Raw genomic sequence first — 24,576 nt, forward strand, 5'->3', positions numbered from 1 at the left:
TAATGTTTTAAAATGTTGCATTGTGTGATAAGGACTATATTAGCTTTTCTTCAGTGTTTGGGAAAACTTAAGGTTTTCAGAGTTCTGTTCATGGCATTGTTTAAAGAAGATTAGAGCATGGACATAGGTAGCACTGACTTTAATCTTGGACATTTGTCTTCCTTAATACTATCTTTGCAGATGGTATTTCTAGGATAGTATTTTACTATTTACTTCTTATCTATTTCTATGTGTAGGGTTCTTGTGTGTTAGAATTCATAACGTTGATATTTGAAGGCTAAACTCAGTTTGAGTTACCAAGTTTATCACCTGAGTTGATTCCCACTTCTGTTATTATATAAAAACTCAGTGAGGGGCTGGCCCGGTGGCACAAGCGGTTAAGTGCACGCGCTCTGCTGTGGTGGCCCAGGGTTCACAGATTCGGATCCTGGGCGTGCACTGATGCACCACTTATCAAGCTATGCTGTGGCGGTGTCTCATATAACATAGAGGAAGATGGGCATGGATGTTAGCTCAGGGCAAATCTTCCTCAGCAAAAAAAAAAAAAAAGGATTGGCATCAGATGTTAGCTCAGGGCTGACCTTCCTCACGCACACAAAAAAAACCAAAACAGTGAAATGAGCTAATTATAAGCCTTTTATTATAAAGAGATGGAGATTAATAGTGTGTTATCTAGTACTTTGAGCCTTCTTGAGAGGGAGGAAAGATATGATTAGAAGTTACACCTCTTTTTGGCTTAAGTAAAACTATAAAGCTTGTTAGGATGCTAAGGAAGTAGAAGATACAGTCTTTGTGAGGTGATAGAAAGGAGTTCAATCAATCCAGGAGTTAGAAAATTAAATAAAGTGTATTCTGAAAGCAATCTGCAAATGTGCATGTAATATAAGTAACGAAACCCTAAAGTGTGGAGAAGTTTGTGGAGGAGGAGGAGGTCCATTAAAGGACATAGATTTTGAGTTGGTAGAGAAGGTGATGGATGAGCTTAGCAAGCCGAGTTGAAGGGGTAGGCATGTGTGGTGGGGGCAATAAGGAGACAAATGTCACTGGAACAGGGATCATACTAAGGAATAGTGAAGTACAGATACCAGGCCAACGGAAGAAAATAGGGCTTAACTCATGGAGGACTTTGTAATTTTATTTATTTATTTTTCCACCAAAGCCCCAGTATATAGTTGTGTGTCATAGTTGCACATCCTTCTAGTTGCTGTATGTGGGACGTGGCCTCAGCATGGCCGGAGAAGCGGTGCGTCAGTGCGCGCCCGGGATCCGAACCTGGGCCGCCAGCAGCAGAGCGCGCGCACTTAACCGCTAAGCCACGGGGCCGGCCCCACATGGAGGACTTTGAATGGCAGATTGAGAAATTTATATTTGAAGTGATAGCTACTGTAAAGCCTTGAATAGGGAGGCTATCTGTTCAGAGAAGATTGGATTAAAGATAGAGCAACTCACCAGGAGGCTATGGCATTTATTCAGGAACAAAGGATGGGCATCGAGAAAAATTGTGGAAGAAAATTGGGAAGAGTACAAGAAAAGGAAGAGTAAAAACAGCATTAAGAAAATAATGTTGATGATGAGGATAAAGAAATTGGGGAGAGCAAATGATTTTGGAGATATTTAGCAAGAAAAGTGATTTTAATATTAGAAATGTTGAGTTGAAGCAAGATAGGGCAGCTAAAGGGAATTGACCTTTGGGTACATGGGGCGGTGAGAACAGAATGCATATAAGAAGTAAAGTTGGAGAGATTTGGGAGCCACCTGAATAGAGATCAAAGTTGAAACCTCACAGTATATACATTTTTAAAGGAAGTGTTAATAAGGAAGCAGAGGACCAAGCAACATAGAAGACAAAGATTTATTGAAAGTTGTAAAAGGGAGAGGATAAAGGTGTAGGAAAGCCAAGATAGTGTAGTGTAATGAAAGCAAGGGAAGATATTTTAAAAACCTGCTGTTGCAGTTCTCATTCTGAGAAGTGAGAATTGGATATGACCACAGGTAATAGGATAACAGGTTGTATGCCACAGGTAACCTTAAGGTGTGTTGTAAAGATTTAATGGTTGATAGGTTAACAAGGACTATATGCTGAGAAAATATCCTTTGTTCCTCAAATTTATTGCCTTGTAGTTGAATTTAAGGGTGATTTGGGATAGAGGAATTCTGTTCAGCTAGCTATGCTCTAGTTCTTTCTCTTCCAGTTCTTTTCATACTCATGGAGTATGAGGAAATCCAAGAAAAAATTATTATTGGGTAATATCTCTATTATACTGTTTGACATGGGGCTTTTTCTTTATTCCCAATGACAAAGATTGTTTTGTACCCCGATGTGTCCCTTTAGCTAGCTTTTACTCTTCCTAATGATGAGTAGAAAGAAATTTCTGGCCCCTTATCTTTCTGCCAAACTTGGGAGATGGAAATGCCTTAGGAATATTGATTTGAGTGAATGTAATGCATTTTTTTCTGTGTATTTACAGATGGGGCATGAGTGGGTTTGGTTGGATTCTGAACAAGACTATCCCAATGACTCTGAGTTGAGCAACGACTGCAGGTCCCTCTTCAGCTCATGGGACTCCAGTCTGGATCTTGATGTGGGCAGCTGGAGGGAAACTGAGGAGCCAGGGACTGAGGAACTAGAGGAAAGCAGCCCAGAGAGAGAACCTAGTGAGCTGCTTGTAGGGGATGGAAGCAGTAAAGAATCTCAGGAAGAGGCAGAGCAAGTCAGCCGCCAGAACCTCCTCCACTTTCTCTCTGAGGTAATGGGGAGCCACTATTTCCAAAGTTGGAAGAGTCTTGACTTTCTGAGAAAATGCTTACCTGTACATATTTCTACCACTCTTAATATTGTTTACTAAATACAAACTGCATGATGGCAGGGACTAAGTTCATTGCTGTGTCTCCAGCACTTGGTGCTGATACAAAATATGTGCCAAGTATGTACTTTTTGGCTGAACCTTCTAAGATCTCAGTCATTACGAGCCTGAGTCATAGGAAATGGAATTTCTGTGTGCAGGATTGCCTTATGAGTATCCTTGAAATTCATTCTTTCAGAGTCGCGGGAGGTGGCATTTGCCCAAACTCTCCTTGAAGCTTATGTTATGACTTCAAGGCAGTGTTTTACAGAGTTCTTATTACCCTGATTAAGGGCTGAGGACCTTAGAAATATGGTCGGCTTAGAAATAAGCAGAATTGGAAAGAGAATTTATATTTATGTGGCAGTTGCACACATTCAGGAGAACCTAGGTCAAGATCGGGAAGAATCCAGTTGAAATGTTGCCACTTCTATCAGCATTCTGTGTCAGACAAAATTTTCAGCAGTTTTGTGGACAGGCACTCCCAATTGATGGGAGTTGATGCTTGAGATGAAAAATTGAAACATGGGCTCCTTGAAGAGCCAAGAACCATATCTATCTTGTTTGCTATTAGGTCCCTAGCAACTAGTCCAGTGCCTTATATATAAGATATTTGGTAAATTTTACATGACTGAATGAATGAATTAACCTATTTGCCATCTCAGATTTAGTCACAGTGGCAATGTAATCATGTGGCATTATTGATATGGATGATGATTTCCATTGGTGTTCCTATGCATCTAACAATAAGCTATGATTGCAGGTAGCTTATTTAATGGAGCCATTGTGCATTAGTAGCAAAGAATCAAGTGAAGGCTGCTGCCCTCCATCTGGTACCAGACAAGAGGGAAGGGAAATTGAAGGTACTGAAGGAGAAGGGGAGCCCTTCAGAGAGCCTGAAGAGCTTTTAGCCAAGGTAGACCCCTTGGTAGCTGAGAAGAAGTCACTGGGAAAAAATGGAAGGCTGGAGGTGGCTCCAGCTCCCTCAGATATTTGTGCAGTTCAGGGACTACCCACAGAGAGTGAAGAGGTAAGTGAATAACTTAAACCAGCTGTCTGATTGGTCCTCTGCACAGGGAGGCAGAGGAGAGTGGTTAGAGCACATAGGCTAACTCCTGAGAGTTCAGCTACCTGGGTCCAAATCCTGGTTTTAGCACCAATTAATTGTGCGACCTTAGGCATGTGAGTGAACATTTTAGAACCTCAGTTTATTCCGTTGTAAATGGATTGTAGTGCTTTACCTTAGGGTTTGCTGTGAGGTTTAAATGAGACAATTCAGGGCCGGCCCCGTGGCTTAGCGGTTAAGTGTGCGCACTCTGCTGCTGGCAGCCAGGGTTTGGATCCCGGGCGCGCACCGACGCACCGCTTCTCCGGCCATGCTGAGGCCGCGTCCCACATACAGCAACTAGAAGGATGTGCAACTATGACATACAACTATCTACTGGGGCTTTGGGGAAAAAGAAAGAAATAAATAAAATGATTAAAAAAAAAAAAAAGACAATTCATGTAAAGCACTTAGCGTAGTGCCTGGCTCATAGTAAGCAAACAGTAGAATTTAGAGTGTCATTAGCATTAATATTATCTGACCAGCTAGACTAGTTAGCTCCATGGCCACAAATGATAATGATAGTTTTAAAAGGATACAGCATCCATCTAGAATTGAGTATATTGCTTTTTCATTTTTTCTTGGGGTACAGAGTCAAAGTTCTCCAGCAGGATCGTTACCAAGAATTCATTGACTTAGGTCTAGTTAAGTCAACTTTTTCTAATTTCTTTTATAGCTTTATATAGTTGGCCTATTCTCACCCTAAGGTCAATCTTCTTTACCCCATGCAAGTAAAATTACCTTGCAGATAGTAAATCTCTTTCTAAAGTTTCCTTTATTTCTTGGCGTTCCCAGGAGGAGGTTCGGCAAGAATCCAAGGAGGAGGACCAGAGTGAAGGATATGTATCAGAGATGGAAGACCAGCCCTCTTCAAGTGAGTGTGATGATGGCTTCAGCATTCAGGAGACTCCTCTGTTGGGTATCCTTTTCAGTCGTGCTGCCTCCTCAAAGCTGTAAGTATAGATTTTTATCCAAGATTGTTAAGTTTCGTACTTTTACTTCTGTTTATGCCTATTTGAATTTGTTCCCAGGATCATGGGTTACTTTTGTAAATTAAGAAAAGGAAATTAGAGTTGGAAAACACTAGAAATAGAATTAAATATAATTTTATCATATAAATAGAAGTCTATATGCTTTCTTCTTATAAAACAAGTCTGTTTCATTAACATTAAGAATCTCTTTCATAAATAACCCTTCTCTCTAATTACTATCTTTATTTATTCAGGAAACATTGCTGCATCAGATTGTCCCTCAAGTCTAATATTAAACAAACTATCCTTTTAAACATACTAAAACAGCTCCTATTAACTAGAAATTAAAAATTATTTTAAAGTTATGATCTCCCTTGTTCCTTTTTCACAAATCTTGGGAAATTGTTTATATAATTGTCTCATCTTTTTATAAATAATTCTGGGGCTAAAGGGCACATTTTAGAATCTTAATTTTTTCTAAGTAAAGTGAATTTTTTTTGTGTGTGAGGAAGATCAGACCTGAGCTAACATCTGATGCCAATCCTCCTCTTTTTTTTTTTTATGCTGAGGAAGATTGGCCCTGAGCTAACGTTTGTGCCCATCTTCCTCTACTTTATATAGGACGCTGCCACAGCATGACTTGACAAGCGGTGCATCCGTGTGCGCCTGGGATCTGAACCTGCGAACCCTGGGCTGCCAAAGTGGAGCGCGTGTACTTAACCGCTGCACCACCAGGCTGGCCCCCAAGTGAATTTTTTTGAAATCAGAAAAACAAAGTATTTTTGTTGTGGTAATAAATAGTTCCTTTTCTGGATCTGGTCTTGTATCTATCTATTGAGAGAAGATAGTATGATCTTGTTTTTTTTCCTTCACTTCATCCCAGATGCACCTACATTATCTGTGGGAAGGCAAAGCAATAATTATTCTCGCCTTCTTTTGTTTAAGATAGTGAACCATGCATATATATTTTTTAAATAGCAGATTTCAAATTTTTGTTACACAAATAGATTACAGCTTAAAATCTAGGTTGTTGAAGAATTGCTTCCTTCGCTTTTCTATAACTTCGTGTGTAAGTATGAGCAGCTGGCCTATGGTGACTGTCCAAAAAACAGGAAATCTCTAATCTGGGACATTTTCTTTCATGACATTTCAGCGTCTTGAATGGCAAACTCCACACTCTTATCTTAGAATTTAGATTAAACGTGAAATCTTTATTAGAATGCAGTAGATATTAGTTATTGAGTCTGCTTGGCCAGATAGTTTAAGGGGAGATAGAAAGCTGAGTTCTTGTGTTATCATTTGGGAAGCTTAAAACTAATTTGAAAGATAGATGTTCCCCAGACCCCTCCTTTCTGCCTTCTCCCTTAGACTGTATTGACTCTCAGGAGTAAAGAGAAGTAGAGCCTTTGGAGCACCACTCTAAGTCTGTAGGTCCTTTCCTCTCCCACACTTTTCCTTGTAGTTGCTTGGCATGCATTTCCAAATACATGGAGATAAAGGTAAGCAAAGGACTGTTTCTTAAAATATTGCAAAGGTGATTGATTATGAGGTTACAGAACCTAGCGCAGCACCTTTCACATAATGGAAACTTACTAAATATCTGTTGCATTGGTGTATGAACAAAATTGCACCAGTATCAAGGACCTATTGTTCATTCTGTGTGACCAGATAAAAAGGAAGATGTTTATTTTGGGCTTTAAATGCCTTGTTTATATAGGGTTCTGGGTTTAAGGGTATGCTGATTTTTGTGGTATGTAATTTGGATGAGGTGAGATATTGCATCGTGAAAATGAATAGTTATGTGGAGTTGCTCAAATTGGATAAAAATAAAATGAGATGTGAATTGTGCTCAAATGAACACACACAATATGGTACATAAAGCGGAATGAGGGTGTGAAACGTTAGGTGTGAAGAGAACTCATTTAGAGAGCATAATGCAGTGTATAAAGTGGGACTATATAGTGTACAAAGTATATAAACATGATGTTTAACTTTGGAGTAAACAGAAAACTTGCCAACTGGGAAAATTATAAAATGAAATAAAACATTGCATCTCCAAAGAAAAACTAAATAAATTAGCCCAGAGAAGGAAGGTCCCTGAGGAGAAATGATTTTTCTTAGGTATTTTAAAGATTACTGTATAGGGGAGAGTGAAAAGGAAAAATATTTAAATCATGTAGCATTCAGATGAAACATAAGAGAATTCTTTGGAATGTGAAATCAAGTATTTCCTTCTCTGGAAATATGGGAGAAATACTTATTAATGTGGCACATTTCTGCATAAAAACAGGATCAGGTTCATTTATCAGATACTTAATTGAGCACCTACTATGTGCCAAGCACTTGTGAAACATCAGTGAACAAAGATCACTTTCATAGACCAGTTCTTTAGAGTCACAGGTGCTGAAGAGCAAATCAGCAAGAGTCCAAGAGGCACAGGCATTTGTAGGTTTGTAGTATACTTGATGATGTAACCACTTCATTGGGTAGTAGTGACCAATAAGAATATTTATAGAATTAACTAGGAGCACTAGGTGTTAACTTCATTACCCACTGGGGGAGACAGAATACCATATGTGAAGTTACTGTTTCTTTTCTGTCCTGTTTCATCCCATAGGTCTGATCTAGGCCAGAGTGACCCTGTTCAGGATCACTTGCTATTTAAGAAGACTCTCCTGCCAGTCTGGAAGATGATTGCCAGCCACAGGTAGGTCTCCAAGCCATTTGTGGCATTCACAGCCACTCTTCTCATTTAGAGTGACTTTCCAGAGTTTCTTCATTCTCTTGATGTTTGTCCTTTAACAGGTTCAGCAGTCCCTTTCTGAAGCCTGTGTCAGAAAGGCAGGCCCCAGGATACAAGGATGTGGTGAAAAGGTCAGTGGAAAAGCGGTCAAGAAAGGTTGGTTGTGGGCCGGCCCCGTGGCTTAGCGGTTAAGTGCTCGCGCTCCGCTACTGGCGGCCCGGCTTTGGATCCCGGGCATGCACGGACGCACTGCTTGTCCGGCCATGCTGAGGCCGTGTCCCACATACAGCAACTAGAAGGATGTGCAACTATGACATACAACTATCTACTGGGGCTTTGGGGAGAAAAAGGGGGGAAAAAAAAATAGGAGGAGAATTGGCAATAGATGTTAGCTGAGGGCCGATCTTCCTAAGCAAAAAGAGGATTGGCATTGATGTTAGCTCAGGGCTGATCTTCTTCACAAAAAAAAAAAAAAGAAAGAAAGAAAGGTTGGTTGCTTTTATATCTGTCTTTTCATACTGTATTTCCCATCTATTAGATTATTTCCTTATTTCATTTACATTACTTACAAACTCAAGATATATTTTCCAGCCGAACAAGTTTGTAAAGTTATGGTGAGCTCAGTCTTCCTTTGAGAAGGAATGCGGGGAACAAAAGGATAATATAGGCTTTTTTTTTTTCAGTATTGACTTTTAAGTAAAATGATCCATTCATTATAATCTTACATTAACCTTTGGTAGTTTTTGACACTGTTCTTTTGGAACAAAACTTTAAAAGGAACACTATTTATTCAGGCAGTTATAGGTATGCTAAGGCAAAGATGGTAATCCAAATGGATGTTACAAACATTGGTTGATTGCAGTATTTTGGATTTTTATGGGGTAGTTCATCTAAAATGCTTCCGTAAACCAGTGTGTTATTAGACTATAAAAGATCAGGAAAGGACCTTTGGAGACAGACTCCTTTATTCTCTAGATGAGGAAACTAAGGCTCAGAGGTGGTCATGACTTGCCTGTGATCAATAGTGAATAGCAGAGCTTGAACTAAACCCCGGATTCTTACCTCCCAGTTTCCCAGAAAAGCCCTCTTTCTACACTGCTGTGCTTTCTCTTATATACCCACTTTCTGTATCTCATTAAATAATTATGTATCTTAATATTCACTTGATTCTCACTCTTTTCATCTCCATGAAAGAGGAAACAATTCTTAGCTTTTGATTATGAATTAAGAAAAGTAGATTAAATACCTAGTATATGACTATGCATTATAAACAATCAGTCAGTAACGACCATGTGACACAGTGATCATTGGAGGTCTTTACAACTTTGGTACCTTGGGCCAGCACTCCTCCTACAATAGTAGAGTGTAGTGGCTGGGCCTGTGGGCTCTGGAGTCAGGCTGCCTCTGAATTGAAACCCAGGCTGTGTGACTTTGGGCAAGTACTTAACCTCTTTAGATCTCAGTTTCCTCATTGCCAGTTGGAGATGATAATGGTATCTACCTTATAGGTTTATTGAGAGTATCGAGTGAATTCAATTAGAAAAGTACCTAGCATCACGCTTGGCCTCTTATACACAGTCAAATGTTAGCTGCTGTTGCTATTTTATTATCTTATGGGGATTCTTATCTTTATACTGTTTTCATTAAGAGCTGGTTAGTTCTCCAAGAGAATATGTTAGGTCACCACATGTTCCACATGAAGGTTGGATTTCCTCTGGTTTCTCTTCGCCACCTGTAGACCCATGGACTTAACCAGCCTGAAGAGGAATCTGTCTAAGGGACGGATTCGCACCATGGCTCAGTTTCAGAGGGACCTGATGCTGATGTTCCAAAATGCTGTGATGTACAATGACTCTGATCATCATGTGTACCATATGGCTGTGGAGATGCAGCGAGAAGTTTTGGAGCAGATTCAGGTACTGTATGTAGAGAGCTGCAAGAAAAAGGAGAGTAGCCTCTGGAATCTGATTTTAGGAGGTCTGTGAGAATAAGGGTGATGTTGAAGTGGCCTTGTGTTCCCAGAGTTTATGTTTAGAGGTGATGCAAGGCCCTGAAGGATTGACCTTGTACTTGCTGGAAAACCCTGAGCCTCTGCAGGACCAACTTTAATCAATAGTGAAGTAAAGTAGTCTAGGAAAGCAGGCAGCAGTGAAGAGCTCTCAAGAGAGCTAGGGATAGATAAGTAACAGGAGCTCCTGCTTCCAGAGCTTCAAGTCGGAGGGCTAAACATGCAAACTAGAGGCTGGAGTCACTGTCTGTTTTTTGGTTGCTATACCTGTTGATATTAATGTATGTTCATACTGTCTCATCTATAGGGGATAAGACATGGTAGCCAGAAGAAGGCATTTGAGGGTTTCTTTTCTGGGCAGCATCATACTTGAAAGAAACATAGTCAAATCTCTTTGCAGAAAAATAAAATTGCATAAAGATTCATAGCTTGCTGTCTGCCTTGACCCTGTAGGTGCTGAGTATTTGGTTAGACAAAAGAAGAGACTTAAATAGTCTGGAATGAGAACCAGCCAACTCCATGGATGATGAAAAACCTGTTTTATTAACCTGGAGCTGCTATCCTGAGCTTTTCTGGAATTCGGACCTCTCATTGAGACTCTGACCCACAGAGGCTCCCAGTACTTGTTTACCACTTTTCAGTTGTCTTTTCTAATAAGAATAATGCCTTAACTCACAATCATGGAGTCAAAGGTGCCTGTGTTCATAATATATAGAAAATGGGGAAAGCTGAGATTTTGGGTTGTGCCGTAAATGTTGCCCACATCTTTGTTCCATAGGTTTAATTTAGAGGTAACTAGATTAAACCTCTTATTACTGTTCTATAAATAAATGTTATTTCACAAGTCAAAGATTGCTTCTTAATGATTACAGAAGATCGGAATAGAGGGGACAGTATCATCTGGTGAAATGAGTAAGGTATTTGACCTGGGTTTTTTTCCATACACTGTCTGGAAGGGGATGGGGTAGGATGAGGGGATAGTGTCTGTGAGTTGCCTCACCATTTGTAAAATGCAGATAATTGAAGTGTCCTTCAAATGTCTAGGAGGATGAAATAAGATAAATTATGAGAAAAATGTTAGAAAATGTCTAGTGCACGGGGGATAAAAACGCCTGTGGCTGGCTCCCTGTCTTGGTTATAAGGAACCGGCCAGAGCCTGTGAAACACTCTGCTGGGATTGGCCCTGTGCAGCCACCGTACCTAAGCAGGGCCTCGGGTCTCCTAGCAACCAGTTGTGGTGGCACCAGAGGAGCAGGTGGTAAGGTGAGTCCCCAGACAAGGGTCGGACTTGGAATCTGCGGGTGCAGCCCAGAGACGCCCAGGGGACGTAGAGATTCTCCTTTCCAAGCAGGCCTGACCCTACTGCTGGGCGGGCGGGGCTGTGTCGGGCTGGGTTGGGCGGAGTAGGACAGGCTGCCGCTCACCTGCTGCTGGAATGCAGGAGGAGTTGCCGACTCAGTCTGTTGTTGCTGCCCTGAGAGTCTACGCTAGTCCCAGGCCTTCGGATTGTCCCTTGACCTCTCCACCTCGAAAGCGCTTAGGAAAACCCAAGGCACGATTTGGACGCGAAGTAGAAATCGTATTCCTGAGACACCGTTTATAGAAAAAGATACGCAATTTCTAACTTTATAAATTAATAAAAGCAAGCACCTAATGCTGTTCTTAATCACAATTACATTAAATTTGGGGTGGGGAATGCATGTCATTGCAGTTGACACCTGTCAAGAATCTCTTAAATTGTATCCTGAAAAGCCAGGATGGAGATATCAATGCCCCCACCTCAGATATATGTAGAAAAAACTCTGGCCATTATCAAACCAGATATTATTGACAAAGAGGAGGAGATACAAGATATTATTCTCAGATCTGGATTCACCATTGTTCAGGTAACTTCTGGGCACATGATCATGTTTTTTCCTCTCTTTGCTCCTTTTTTTATGTTTATGTAAATATGTTTACCCATTTAGATCCTCAGTATTTAGCATTAAATTTAGGTTTATTCTTCTAGGTATGAAAGTTATATGTGATAATTTAAAAAAAAATTTTCACACTTCAAAAGGTTATAAAATGAGAAGTAAAATTCCTTTTCCTTTCACCTATTCTCTCCCACACCAGGTCCCAGTCTCCAGAGAGACAACCACTTAACACTTTCTGTTCTTCCAGGATTTTTCTATGCATTTACAAACATTTTTTCTCCCATTAAATAGGACAGTCCTTCTCCCTTAATCCCATTTACAAAGTCCCTCAGACAGCATTCCAGATCATTACATCTGAATCTGTCTCATTCTTCCTAACTTCTGTGTAATATTCCCCTTTGTGGATGAACCACATTTTATTTACTTAGCCCTCTATAGGTGCACTTTTAGACTGTTGGTATTTTTTTCAGTTATTACAAACATTTAATGTTTTAAACCTTGTTCTGTGGTTGGTAGAGATTTGAAAATGAATCTAAAAAGAGTGTTGTTAAAGATTATCAAATAGAATAGAATTTTTTTTTTAAAGATTTTATTTATTTACTTATTTCCCCCCCAAAGCCCCAGTAGATAGTTGTATGTCATAGCTGCACATCCTTCTAGTTGCTGTATGTGGGACACGGCCTCAGTGTGGCTGGAGAAGCGGTGCGTCGGTGCGCGCCCGGGATCCGAACCTGGGCCGCCAGCAGTGGAGCGCGCACCCAACCGCTAAGCCACCGGGCCGGCCCAGAATTGAATAGTTTTAATCTTCCTTTTTTGTACTATCCTTTTTTGAAATTATAGTTTTTTATTCTCTTATATTTGTACAGTGTCTTATTGCCTATTTAGTCAGTGTTTTAAAAAATAAGAGAACACTTCAATTTTCAGGAAAGATGGAATTTCGGTTGAACTTAGAAGGGTAGGTGGAGGCTGAGGGTAGGGATGGTACAAGAAAGAGTAAGGAAATAGTACAGGAAAGTATAAGGAAATGTTTAATTTAAAGACTCGGGTAAAGATGAACTTTTTAATAAATGTTAGAAAAACTGGGTACCCATTTAAAAAATAGTTGGATTCAAGTATTATACTATATACACAGGATAAACTCCAAATGGATCTGAGATTTATGTATTAAAAAATTAAACCATATAAATTCTAGAAGAAAAGGTGGATGAATTTCTTTTTATTCTTGGAGTGGGACAGCCTTTTTAACTATGACTTAAAGTCTAGGAGCCATAAAAGAAAAGATTGATAAGACTGTAAACATGAAAAACTTCTGCATGGCTAAATAAACATCATAGCAAAGTCAAAACACAAATGACAAACTTGGAAAAAAGATTTCCAACTCGTATCACAGAGAAAGGACTAATCTCCCTAACATTTAAAGAGCTCCTAGAGAAAGGTAAAAATTCAGTTGAAAATGGGCAGAACATGTGGATGGTCACAGAAAAAAAATGAATGCTTCTTTAATATATGAAAAGATGCTCAATCTCGAAGCAGGAAAAAAACAAATTAAAATGACACTGAGATACCATCTGGCAAAAATATAAAAGTAAATGGCACAACTCCTATGGAAGGGAATCTGGTAATTATCTATCAATATTACAGATGCATTTACCCTTTGACGCGTCGGTCCTACTTCTAGGAATCCCTGCTATAACCCATGTATTAATATGAAATGACATATATACAAGTTGTGTTTTGCAGCATTGTTTACTTAGCACCAAAAGATTGAATTAGATTATTTAGCACCAGCATTAGAAGATTGGTTAAATAAACCCTGATGAATCCACCAAATTGAATACTATACAACTAATGGTAAAAAGAAGAATAAGGAAGTTCTCTGTGTCCTGTTATGGAAAAAAAGCAAGATGCAAAACAATGTGTAGCAACTTTTTGTGATAGAGAAAAAGTAATATATATTTATGTTTGCCAATATTTGCAAAATGAAACACTAGGAGATAAATATTAAAAAATGGTTGCCTATTGAGGACAAGAAAGAACAGGGTGGATTAGCACAGGGATGGGAATGAGATTTTTCAGTATATACCTTTTTGTATTGCTTTGAATTTTTTAACCTTGTAAGTATATTACCCATTAATTTTAGGAAAAAAAATGAAATATACAAATAAGATAAACATATCCCATTAAATTTTTTAAAAGTCCATATTTTAAAAGAATTAGTGGGGCCGGCCCCGTGGCTTAGTGGTTAAGTGCGCACGCTCCGCTGCTGGCGGCCCGGGTTCGGATCCCGGGCGCGCACCGACGCACCGCTTCTCCGGCCATGCTGAGGCCGCGTCCCACACCCGGCAACTACAAGGGTGTGCAACTATGACATACAACTATCTGCTGGGGCTTTGGAGAAAAAAAAGGAAGAGGGTTAACAATAGATGTTAGCTCAGGGCTGATCTTCCTCAAAAAAAAAAAAATTAAAAATTAATGTAAATACTAATATTTAACACTTTTCCTAGTCAGCAATACATTTCAGACCAAAGACGACCTTGGTATATTGTATGCTGCTTTTTTGTTCTAATTGTGGTAAAATATATACAACATTAAATTTACCATTTTAACCATTTTTAGGTGTATAGTTCAGTGGCATTAAGTGCATTCACATTGTTGTGCAGCCATCACCATTATCCATCTCTAGAACTTTTTCATCATTTCAGCTGTAACTGTACCCACTAAACACTAACTTCTTGTTTACCCCATCCCCAGGCCCTGGGGGGTTACTCTTCTACTTTCTGTCTCTATGACATTGAGTATTCCAGGTATCTCATGTAAGTGGAATCATACAATATTTGTCCTTTGTATTGTATGCTTTTAAAACAGGCTTTATTGTAGTTAGGAATCCATTGAAATTGAGGCTTGCTTGTCCCATCTAGGGAAAACCTTCTGAAAAATGCTGTATCCGTTCAGTAGGTGGCAGTCTTTCCTTCATCACAAACTAATGGTTCCTTTTTTGATATTATTTAGTATCACTGCTTCTCTTTATGAAAATATTTATTCAAATTCCAAAAAAGTTTAGCCTGATCTAATTTTAAAGCAACCAATGGAATCATTGATTCATTGTCAACTTTAGTTTAAGATGAGCCCTTAATTTTTATAATTACGCTGCGTTAGTTAGCACACCTGCAGAAAGTAGCTTCCCCTGCTTGTTAATGGGTATGTGGCAGATAAGAGCTTACATTGCCACAGATGAGACTTTTATTTTTTAACCCAGCAACATAAAACCTCCACACTAATATGCGTAAGAATCACAAATACTAGCATGTCTTAATTTTAAATAACAATCATGGATTATACTAAATCAGGTGCTATTGTAACTTTTCAAATTTCTTCTATTTCTTCACTATATGAATTTCAATATGAGAACAGATATCAGCACTTTTTTGTAGTAGCTTTTCCTTGACTGGTGAGAATGTTACATTTGTCCAGTAGAGCCTGTTCATAACAGTGCTGACCCACCTAGGTAAACATTTTCCCACGCTTCTTCTGGACAGTTTAGAGTCCTCACTACAAACCAAGCAATTTTATCAAGTTTCTAAAACATGAGCACACATGATAGTTTTGGAAGGGGCTTTAAGAGATAGGTCACTTGGTAAAATTCACACTGTACTATCAGGAAAATCTAACCTATTTTAGAAAGATGGATTTCTGCCTTAATCATGGAGATTTTTAGCCTTCACCTAGTGACTTATCTCCATGTTTCATCATCCTTACTCTAGCCAGAAGTCTTTCTTGATGTTTACTTCGAATCCCTCTGTTATATTTTGAGCTTTTTCCCTCATGATCCACCTTTAGTGGAATTGAAAAACAGTAGTAATGAATGACTTTTAAAAAGCACTCAAATAGCTACTTTTAGGGAAAGTGTGATGCTTTCCAATCTGAAGAATGACTGATTCAGCTTCTATGATTTTTTAAATTTAATAATTCATTTGTATAGTCTCTCATTTGTGAAGAAAATAGCATTTATTTGCCCTAAACGTTTCATATTCTTTCAAATTGAGAAACTTAATGCCAACTAATTTTTCTTAAGATCACAGTGAATCAACATATTTATGGCAGAACCAGCGTAGAGAATACACAACTTTCAGGTTCAAGTGAAAGACTTGTTTACTGCAACGTTATACTACATGTTATTTCTAAGTACCATAATGAGACCAGCTCCCTAAAATAATGTAGGAAAATTTCACAATAAATAGGAAAATATCACAAATATATAGGGGAAGATGAATTTGGAATATTGTAATGTCCGGTTTTGTTACGTTAATGTGTACAAAGTATATATTAAGAAAATATTGATGATTAGAGTGTTTTTACTTCAAGAAGGAGATATTGTGAATTTGTCATTAACAAACCATATGTTGAAGAAGCCTGCCAAATAGGAATATTTTTCTTAAGTAGGTTAAATAATCTTTTTTTTTATTGAGGTAACGTTGGTTTATAACATTATATAGATTTCAGGTGTACATCATTATATTTCGATTTCTGTGTAGACTACATGATGTTCACCACCCAAAGACTAGTTACCATCCATCACCATACACATGTACCCAGTCACCCCTTTTGCCCTCCTCCTTTCCCACTTCCCCTCTGGTAATTACCAATCTAAACTGTGTATCTATGTGTTTGTTTGTTGTTTTTGTTGTTTTTATCTTCTATTTATGAGTGAGATCATACGGTATTTGACTTTCTCTGTCTGACTTATTTCACTTGGTATAATACCCTCAAGGTCCATCTATCTTGTCGCAAATGGCAAGATTTCATCTTTTTTTATAGCTGAGTAGTATTCCATTGTGTGTGTATACCACGTCTTCTTTATCCATTTGTTCCTTGATGGTCACTTAGGTTGCTTCTAAGTCTTGGCTATTGTGAATAATGCTGCAATGAACATAGGGGTGCATATATCTTTAAGCATTTGTGTTTTCATGTTATTTGGATAAATACCCAGCAGTGGAATAGCTGGATCATATGGTAGTTGTATTCTTAATTTTTTGAGGAATCTCCATACTGTTTTCCATAGTGGCTGCACCAGTTTGCATTCCCACCAGTCGTATATGAGAGTTCCTTTTTCTCTACATCCTCTCCAACACTTGTTATTTCTTGTCTTGTTAATTATAGCCATTCTGACGGGTGTGAGGTGATATCTCATTGTAGTTTTGATTCGCATTTCCTTAATAATTAGTGATGTTGAACATCTTTTCATGTGCCTGTTGGCCATCTGTGTATCTTCTTTAGAAAAATATCTGTTCAGATGGTTTGCCCATTTTTATTTTTTTATTTTTATTTATTTATTTTTTTGTGAGGAAGATCAGCCCTGAGCTAACATCTGCCAATCCTCTTCTTTTTTGGCTGAGGAACACTGGCCCTGGGCTAACATCCATGCCCATCTTCCTCTACTTTATATGGGACACCACCACAGCATGGCTTGCCAAGCGGTGCATCGGTGCGTGCCCGGGATCCGAACCGGCGAACCCCGGGCCACCACAACAGAGCGTGCGCACTTAACCGCTTGCGCCACCGGGCCGGCCGCTCTTTTGCCCATTTTTAAATTGCATTGTTTGTTTTTTTGTTGTTGAGATGTATGAGTTCTTCATATATTTTGGATATAACCCCTTATCACATATATGGTTTGCAAATATCTTCTCCCAATTGTTAGGTTGTCTTTTCATTTTGTTGATGGTTTCCTTTGCTGTGCAGAAGCTTTTTAATTTGATGTAGTCCCATTTGTTTATTTTTTCTATTGTTTCCCTTTCCTGGTCAGACACAGTATTTGAAAATATGCTGCTAGGACCGATGTTGAAGAGCGTGCTGCCTATGTTTTCTTCTAAAAGTTTTATGGTTTCAGGTCTTACATTCAAGTCTCTTGTCCATTTTGAGTTAATTTCTGTGTATGGTGGAAGATAATGGTCTACTTTCATTCTTTTGCATGTGGCTGTCTAGTTTTCCCAACACCATTTATTGAAGAGACTTTCCTTTCTCCATTGTATGTTGTTGGCTCCCTTGTCAAAAATTAGCTGTCCATAGATGTGTGGGTTTATTTATAGACTCTCAATTCTGTTCCATTGACGTGTATGTCTGTTTTTGTTCCAGTACCATGCTGTTTTGTAGCTTTGTAGTATATTTTGAAATCAGGGAGTGTGATACTTCCATCTTTGTTCTTTTTCCTCAGGATTCCTTTGGCTATTCGGGGTCTTTTGTTGTTCCGTATAAATTTTAGAATTCTTTGTTCTATTTCTGTGAAAAATATCATTGGAACTTTGATAGGGATTGCACTGAATCTGTAGATTGCTTTAGGAAGGATGGACATTTTAACTATGTTAATTCTTCCAATCCAAGAGCACGGGATATCTTTCCATTTCTTTGTGTCGTCTTCAATTTCTTTCAAAAATGTATTATAGTTTCTGGTGTACAGGTCTTTCACCTCTTTGGTTAAATTGATTCCTAGGTATTTTATTCTTTTTGCTACAATTGTAAATGGGATTGTATTCTTAATTTCTCTTTCTGCTCCTTCATTGTTAGTGTATAGAAACACAACTGATTTTTGTATGTTGATTTTGTATCCTGCAACTTTACCATGTTCATTTATTATTTCTAAAAGTTTTTTGGTGGATTCTTTAGGGTTATCTATATATAAAATCATGTCATGTGCAAACAGTAACAGTTTCACTTCTTCCTTTCTAGTTTGGATCCCTTTTATTTCTTTTTCTTGCCTGATTGCTCTGGCTAGGATTTCCAATACTGTGTTAAATAAGAGTGGTGAAAGTGGGCATCCTTGTCTGGTTCCTGTTCTTAAAGGGATAACTTTCAGTTTTTCTCCATTGAGTATGATGTTAGCTGTGGGTTTGTCATATATGGCCTTTATTGTGTTGAGGTACTTTCTTTCTATACCCATTTTATTCAGAGATTTTTTTTTTAATCATAAATGGATGCTGTATCTTGTCAAATGCTTTCTCTGCATCTATTGAGATGATCATGTGATTTTTATTCTTCATTTTGTTAACATGGTGTATCATGTTGATTGATTTGCAGATGTTGAATCATTCCTGCATCCCTGGAATAAATCCCACTTGATCATGGTGTATGATCCTTTTAATGTATTGTTGTATTTGATTTGCTAGTATTTTGTTGTGGATTTTTGCATCGATGTTCATCAGTGATATTTTCTGTAATATTCCTTTTTTGTGTTGTCCTTGTCTGTTTTGGGTCAGGGTAATATTGGCCTCATAGAATGAGTTAGGAGCTTTCCCTCCTTTTCAATTTTTTGGAAGAGTTTGAGAAGGATAGGTATTAAGTGTTTGGTAGAATTCACCAGGGAAGCTGTCTGGTCCTGGACTTTTATTTTTGGGGAGGTTTTGGATTACTGTTTCAATCTCCTTACTGGTGATTGGTGTGGTCAAATTCTTTTTTTTTTTTTTTTTTGTGAGGAAGATTGTCCCTGAGCTAACATCTGTGCCAGTCTTCCTCTATTTTTTATGTGGGATGCTGCCACAGCGTGGCTTGATGAGCGGTATGTAGGTCTGCACCCGGGATCCAAACCCATGAACCCCAGGCTGCCGAAGCGGAGCATTCAAACTTAACCACTATGCCACTGGGCCGGCACCTCAAATTCTCTGTTTCTTCTTTTTTTGTGTGTGTGAGGAAGATCAGCCCTGAGCTAACATCCATGCTAATCCTCCTCTTTTTTTTGCTGAGGAAGACCAGCTCTGAGCCAACATCTATTGCCAATCCTCCTCCTTTTTTTCCCCAAAGCCCCAGTAGGTAGTTGTATGTCATAGTTGCACATCCTTCTAGTTGCTGTATGTGGGACGCCGCCTCAGCACGGCCGGAGAAGCAGTGCGTCGGTGCGCGCCCGGGATCCAAACCCTGGCTGCCAGTAGCAGAGCACGCGCACCCAACCGCTAAGCCATGGGGCCGGCCCTCTCTGTTTCTTCTTGATTCAGTTTTGGAAGGTGGTATGATTCTAAGAATTTATCCATTTCTTCTAGATTATCCAATTTGTTGACATATAGTTTTTCATAGTATTCTCTTATAATCTTTTGTATTTCTGAGGTGTCTGTTGTAATTTCTCCTCTTTCATTTGTGATTTTATTTATTTGAGCCTTCTCTCTTTTTTTCTTGGTGAGTCTAGCTAAAGGCTTGTCAATTTTGTTTATCTTTTCAAAGAACCAGCTCTTAGTTTCATTGATTTTTTTCTATTTTTTTTTTATGTCTCTATTTCATTTATTTCCACTCTGATTTTTATTATTTCCTTCCTTATACTGATTTGGGGCTTTGTTTGCTCTTCTTTTTCTAGTTCCTTTAGGCGCACTGTTAGATTGTTTGTTTGGGACTTTTGTTGTTGAAGTAGGCCTGTATTGCTATAAACTTCCCTCTTAGAAGCACTTTTGCTGTATCCCATAAATTTTGGCATGTTGTATTTTCATTTGTCTCCTTTTTGATTTCTCCTTTGATTTCTTCATTGACCCAGTAGTTGTTCAGTAGCATTTTGTTTAATCTCCACATATTTGTGGCTTTTCCAGTGTTCTTCTTGTAGTTGATTTCAAGTTTCAAACTGTTGTGGTCAGAAAAGGTGCTTGGTATTATTTCAATCTTCTTAAATTTATTGAGACTTGTTTTGTGACCTAATATGTGATCTATCCTGGAGAATGTTCTATGTGAATTTGAAAAGAATGTGTATTCTGCGGTTTTTTGGGTGGAATGTTCTGTATATATCTAAGTCCGTTTGGTCTAATGTGTCATTTAAGGCCACTGTTTCCTTATTGATCCTCTGTTTGGATGATCTATCCATTGGTGTAAGTGGAATGTTAAAATCCCCTGCTATTATTGTGTTGCTGTCTATTTCTCCTTTTATGTCTGTTAATAATTGCTTTATATATTTAGGTGCTCCTGTGTTGGGTGCATAGATATTTACAAGTGTTATATCCTCTTGTTGGATTGTTCCCTTGATCATTATGTAGTGCCCGTCTTTGTCTCTTGTTACAGTTTTTGTTTTAAAGTCTCTTTTGTGTGATATAAATATTGATACCCCAGCTTTCTTTTCATTGCTATTTGTATGGAGTATCTTTTTCCATCCCTTCAGTTTTGGTTTATGAGTGTCTTTGGGTCTGAAGTGTGTCTCTTGTATGCAGCTTATATATGGGTCTTGTTTTTTTATCCAATCAGCCACCCTATGCCTTTTGATTGGAGCATTTAGTCCATTGACATTTAAAGTAGCTATTGATAAGAATGTACCAACTGCCATTTTGTTACTTTTTTTCTGGGTGTTTTAGTAGTTCTTTCTGTTCCTTTCTTCTTCTCTTGCTCTCTTTCCTTGTGATTTGATGGCTTTCTTTAGTATTATGTTTGGGTGCCTTTCTCTTAAATTTTTGTGTATTTATTATAGGTTTCTGGTTTGTGATTACCATGAAGTTCATATGTAATAACCTATGTTAATAGCAATCTATATCAAGTTGATGGCCTCTTAAGTTTGACCTCTTGCTAAAAGCTCTACACTTTTACTCTCCTCCTCCCACATTTTATATTTTTGATATCATATTTAACCTCTTTTTTGTGTGTGTGTATCCATTAATCTCTTATCTTAGAAATAGATAATTTTAGTACTTTTGTCTTTTGATCTTCATATTAGCTTCATAGGTGGTTGATCTGCTACTTTTACTGTATATTTGCCTTTACCAGTGATTTCATTTATTTATTTATTTTTATAGTTTCCTTATTCCTATTTGTGGTCTTTTCTTTTCCCCTTAAATAAGTCCCTTTAGCATTTCTTGTAAGGCTGGTTTATGGTGATAAACTCCTTAATTTTTGCTTATCTGGAAAACTCTTTATGTCTTCTTCCATTCTGAATGATAACCTTGCTGGGTCAAGTATTCTTGGCTTTGGCTGTAGGTTTTTTCCTTTCAGCAGTTTAAATGTAGTGTGCCATTCCCGTCTAGCCTTTAAGGTTTCTGCTAAGAAGTCAGCTGATAGCCTTATGGGATTTCGTTTGTATGTAACTTGTTGCCTTTCTCTTGCAGGTTTTATTAGTCTCTCTTTGTCTTTAGTTCTTGCCATTTTAATTATAATGTGTCTTGGCGTGGGCCTCTTTGGGTTCATCTTGTTTGGTGCTGTCTGTGCTTCCTGTATCTGCAAGTCTGTTTCCTTCCTTAGGTTAGGAGAGTTTTCAGCTATTATTTCTTCAAATAGATTCTCTGCCCCTTTATCTCTCTCTTTTCCTTCTGGGACACCTATAATATGGATGTTAGTGCACCTGATGTTGTCTCAGAGGTCCCTTAGGCTGTCCTCATTCTTTTTAATTCTTTTTTCTTTTTTCTGTTCAGCTTGGGTGATTTCCTCTAGTCTTTCGTCCAGCTTGCTTATCTGTTCTTTTGTATCATCTACTCTGCTGTTGATTCCCTCTAGTGAATTTTTCATTTCCATTATTGTATACTTCAGTTCTGATTGGTTCTTTTTTATATTTTCCAATTCTTTGTTGAAGTTCTCACTGTATTCATCTATTCTTCTTCCAAGATCAGTGAGCATCCTTCTGACTATTAGTTTGTACTCTTTATCAGGTAGATTGTTTATCTCTGTTTCATTTAGTTCTTTTTCTGAGGATTTGTCCTGTTCCCTTATTTGGAACATATGCCTTTCTATCCTCATTTTGCTTGTTTCTTTGTGCATATATCTATGCTTAAGTAGATCAACTACATCTCTGGATCTTGGAGAAGTGGCCTTATGTAAGAGATGCCTTATGAGGGCCAGCAGTGTGCTTCCCTCTTGTCATCAGTTCCGAATGTTCCAGGAGTGTCCCTTGTGTGGGCTACATGTGTCCTTCTGTTGTGGCAGAGTTACTCTTACTGCAGGCGCACAGGAAGACTAGGCTGTCCCCCTGACCAGCTGGTTGTAAGGCTCAGCTGTGTGTGGCTGCTATGGTCCCTTCAGTCACTTTATTGAGTGGGGGGAGCCCCAGCACAGTTGGCTGCAAGGTCGAATAGCACATTCCTGCTGCAGTTTTTCTGTTAAGTGAGTAGGCCCTCAACGTGGCTGATTGCTAGGCTCAGGGGCTCACAATTGCTGTAGGCCTCCTGCCTGCAAGGCTGTTGTCAGCTCTCTCAGTAGTGCACTTGGGTGGGGCTGGCCTCAGGTGTGGCAGCGCACATTGTTTCCGGTGTTGGAAGGTGGAGCAGATCCTCTGTGTGGCCATTTGAGAAGCACAAGTCTGCTGCAGCTGACAAGCCCTTTCACTCGCAGGCCCACGCACCCCGTCCATGTAGTCCTGCCCCATGTGCATGCCCCGCCCCTCTGAAGTGGACCCAATCACCCCACTGCAGAGGCCCCACACACTCCGCCAAAGCAGGCATGCACCTCACACAAGCCTTGCCCTGCAAAGGCAGACCCACTCACCCTGCTGTAGAGGGCCCACACATCCTACCTATGCAGGCCCACAAGTTGCCTAAGGGCTTGCTGGTGGGTGGGGCCTGTCCCTAGAGCGGGCTGCCTGCCCTGGCTGGATAAAATCAGTGCTCTAGTGGGAGGGACAAACTCCTGTGCTAACCAGCCAGAGGAAGAACTCCAATGGCGTCTGCCAGTGTCTGTGTCAGCACGCCTGTACTAGGTCACAATAATGGCTGCCCCCAATGTCTCAGTCCCTGGGGAGGTGGTCCCAGCTGCCTCCTGCCTCCCTGAGATGCTCCCAGAACCCAGCAAGTGAGTATCTTTGCACCAAAGGACTGTGCACCTTTCTGGTGATTTTGTGTATTGGGCCTTTAAGAGTAGGCTTTTCTTTCTCTTATGTTTGGTAGCTTTTCTAGGGGTATTCCCCGTTGTTGTTAATAGCTGGCAAATCCAGATATTATGACACTTGTCTTGGTTGTGCTGAGTTCAAAAGCTGCTTATTGTGGCATAGCTCTCCTGCTCAATCCCCCGCTCCTCCAGGGAAAGCTTTGTACCTTAAGATTGCTCCCCGCTGTGAAGTGCCACGGCCAGAATGTGGCTTTTTTCCTCTCCAGAAAGGTATTCTGTCTCTTCCACCTTAGTCTCTTGTTGTGGGAGTTCTTTTTATCCAGTTTCTGGTTCTCTCTCAGGGAGGGTAGTTATTCCGAGGGTAGTTGTAATTTGTTGCATCCATGGGAGGAGGTGAGTTCAGAGTCCTCCTACACTGCCATCTTCCCAGACTGGAATGAAAATAATCTTATAATTTTATTTATAGCCTACTTTTAACTTTCTTATCTCACTCTTTCTTCATAATACGAAAATATATCTTAAATTTGTAATCAGGTTGATACTAATTTCAAGTTATTGATGACTTAATGATGTATTATTGAACTGTCATTTTAAATGCTTTTGTAACTTTGTTTCTCTTATAGAGAAGAAAACTACGTCTCAGCCCTGAGCACTGTAGTAACTTTTACGTGGAACAGTATGGGAAAATGTTTTTCCCCAATTTAACAGCTTACATGAGTTCTGGACCACTTGTTGCTGTGATATTAGCTAGACATAAAGCCATTGCTTACTGGAAAGAACTTTTGGGACCAAGTAATAGCTTACTAGCTAAGGAGACACACCCAGACAGGTAACGTTCCTAGGAGGAAAAGTGGAATTCAACTATGAAAATAAAAAAAAATCTGATTTCATTATAATAGGAATTTCCTTTATTTGAAAGTTTTCCTAAATCAACTGTTTTTTTGTGTGTGTTGTGCGGGGGAGGTCCATTTTACGTTTTAACTATTTAAATGTCTAAATACCAAATACCACAAAAGGCCTCCGGGAATGTCTGATTTATGGTTTATGAGCCTTATTCTTCTCTCATCCTTGAATTAAACTGCCACTGAAGTAGGATTTTTCATGGGAAAATTGGTATGGTATTTTAAAAGAATACTGGTAATATGGGACCAGAAATCCAGATTTTCAGCATTATCATTAATGTCTGGAAAGCAGAGGACATGGAGTTCTTGCACTTTTGAATTTGCATTG

At 39.1% G+C, this 24,576-nt stretch overlaps 2 protein-coding genes across 3 annotated transcripts in view; both read left to right on the forward strand.

Annotated features, from left to right (window-relative positions):
• The first annotated feature begins 1,393 nt into the window (after positions 1–1,393).
• LOC147917261 (bromodomain-containing protein 8-like) lies at positions 1,394–10,610 on the forward strand. The gene is made up of 7 exons (XM_087429747.1): positions 1,394–2,747; positions 3,607–3,873; positions 4,744–4,901; positions 7,537–7,626; positions 7,725–7,793; positions 9,401–9,578; positions 10,124–10,610. The coding sequence occupies exons 1-7, from the start codon at positions 2,352–2,354 to the stop codon at positions 10,172–10,174; spliced, it is 1,209 nt and encodes a 402-aa protein (XP_087285873.1). The 5' UTR covers positions 1,394–2,351; the 3' UTR covers positions 10,175–10,610.
• Positions 10,611–11,081: 471 nt separating this feature from the next.
• Positions 11,082–24,576, forward strand: part of NME5 (NME/NM23 family member 5) — a 28,016-nt gene continuing 14,521 nt past the window's right edge. The window contains exons 1-2 of one of the 2 annotated variants that reach the window (XM_087430298.1): positions 11,082–11,556; positions 23,970–24,175. In XM_087430298.1, coding sequence (XP_087286424.1) covers positions 11,428–11,556; positions 23,970–24,175 — 335 coding nt within the window. In that variant the 5' untranslated portion in view covers positions 11,082–11,427. The remainder of the gene's footprint in view (positions 11,557–23,969; positions 24,176–24,576) is intronic. The other variant, XM_004420149.3, reaches the window with a different exon arrangement.

Source organism: Ceratotherium simum, chromosome 4 (genome assembly GCF_057802395.1).
Source record: "Ceratotherium simum simum isolate JZ-2026a chromosome 4, ASM5780239v1, whole genome shotgun sequence".
Lineage (NCBI taxonomy): Eukaryota > Metazoa > Chordata > Mammalia > Perissodactyla > Rhinocerotidae > Ceratotherium > Ceratotherium simum.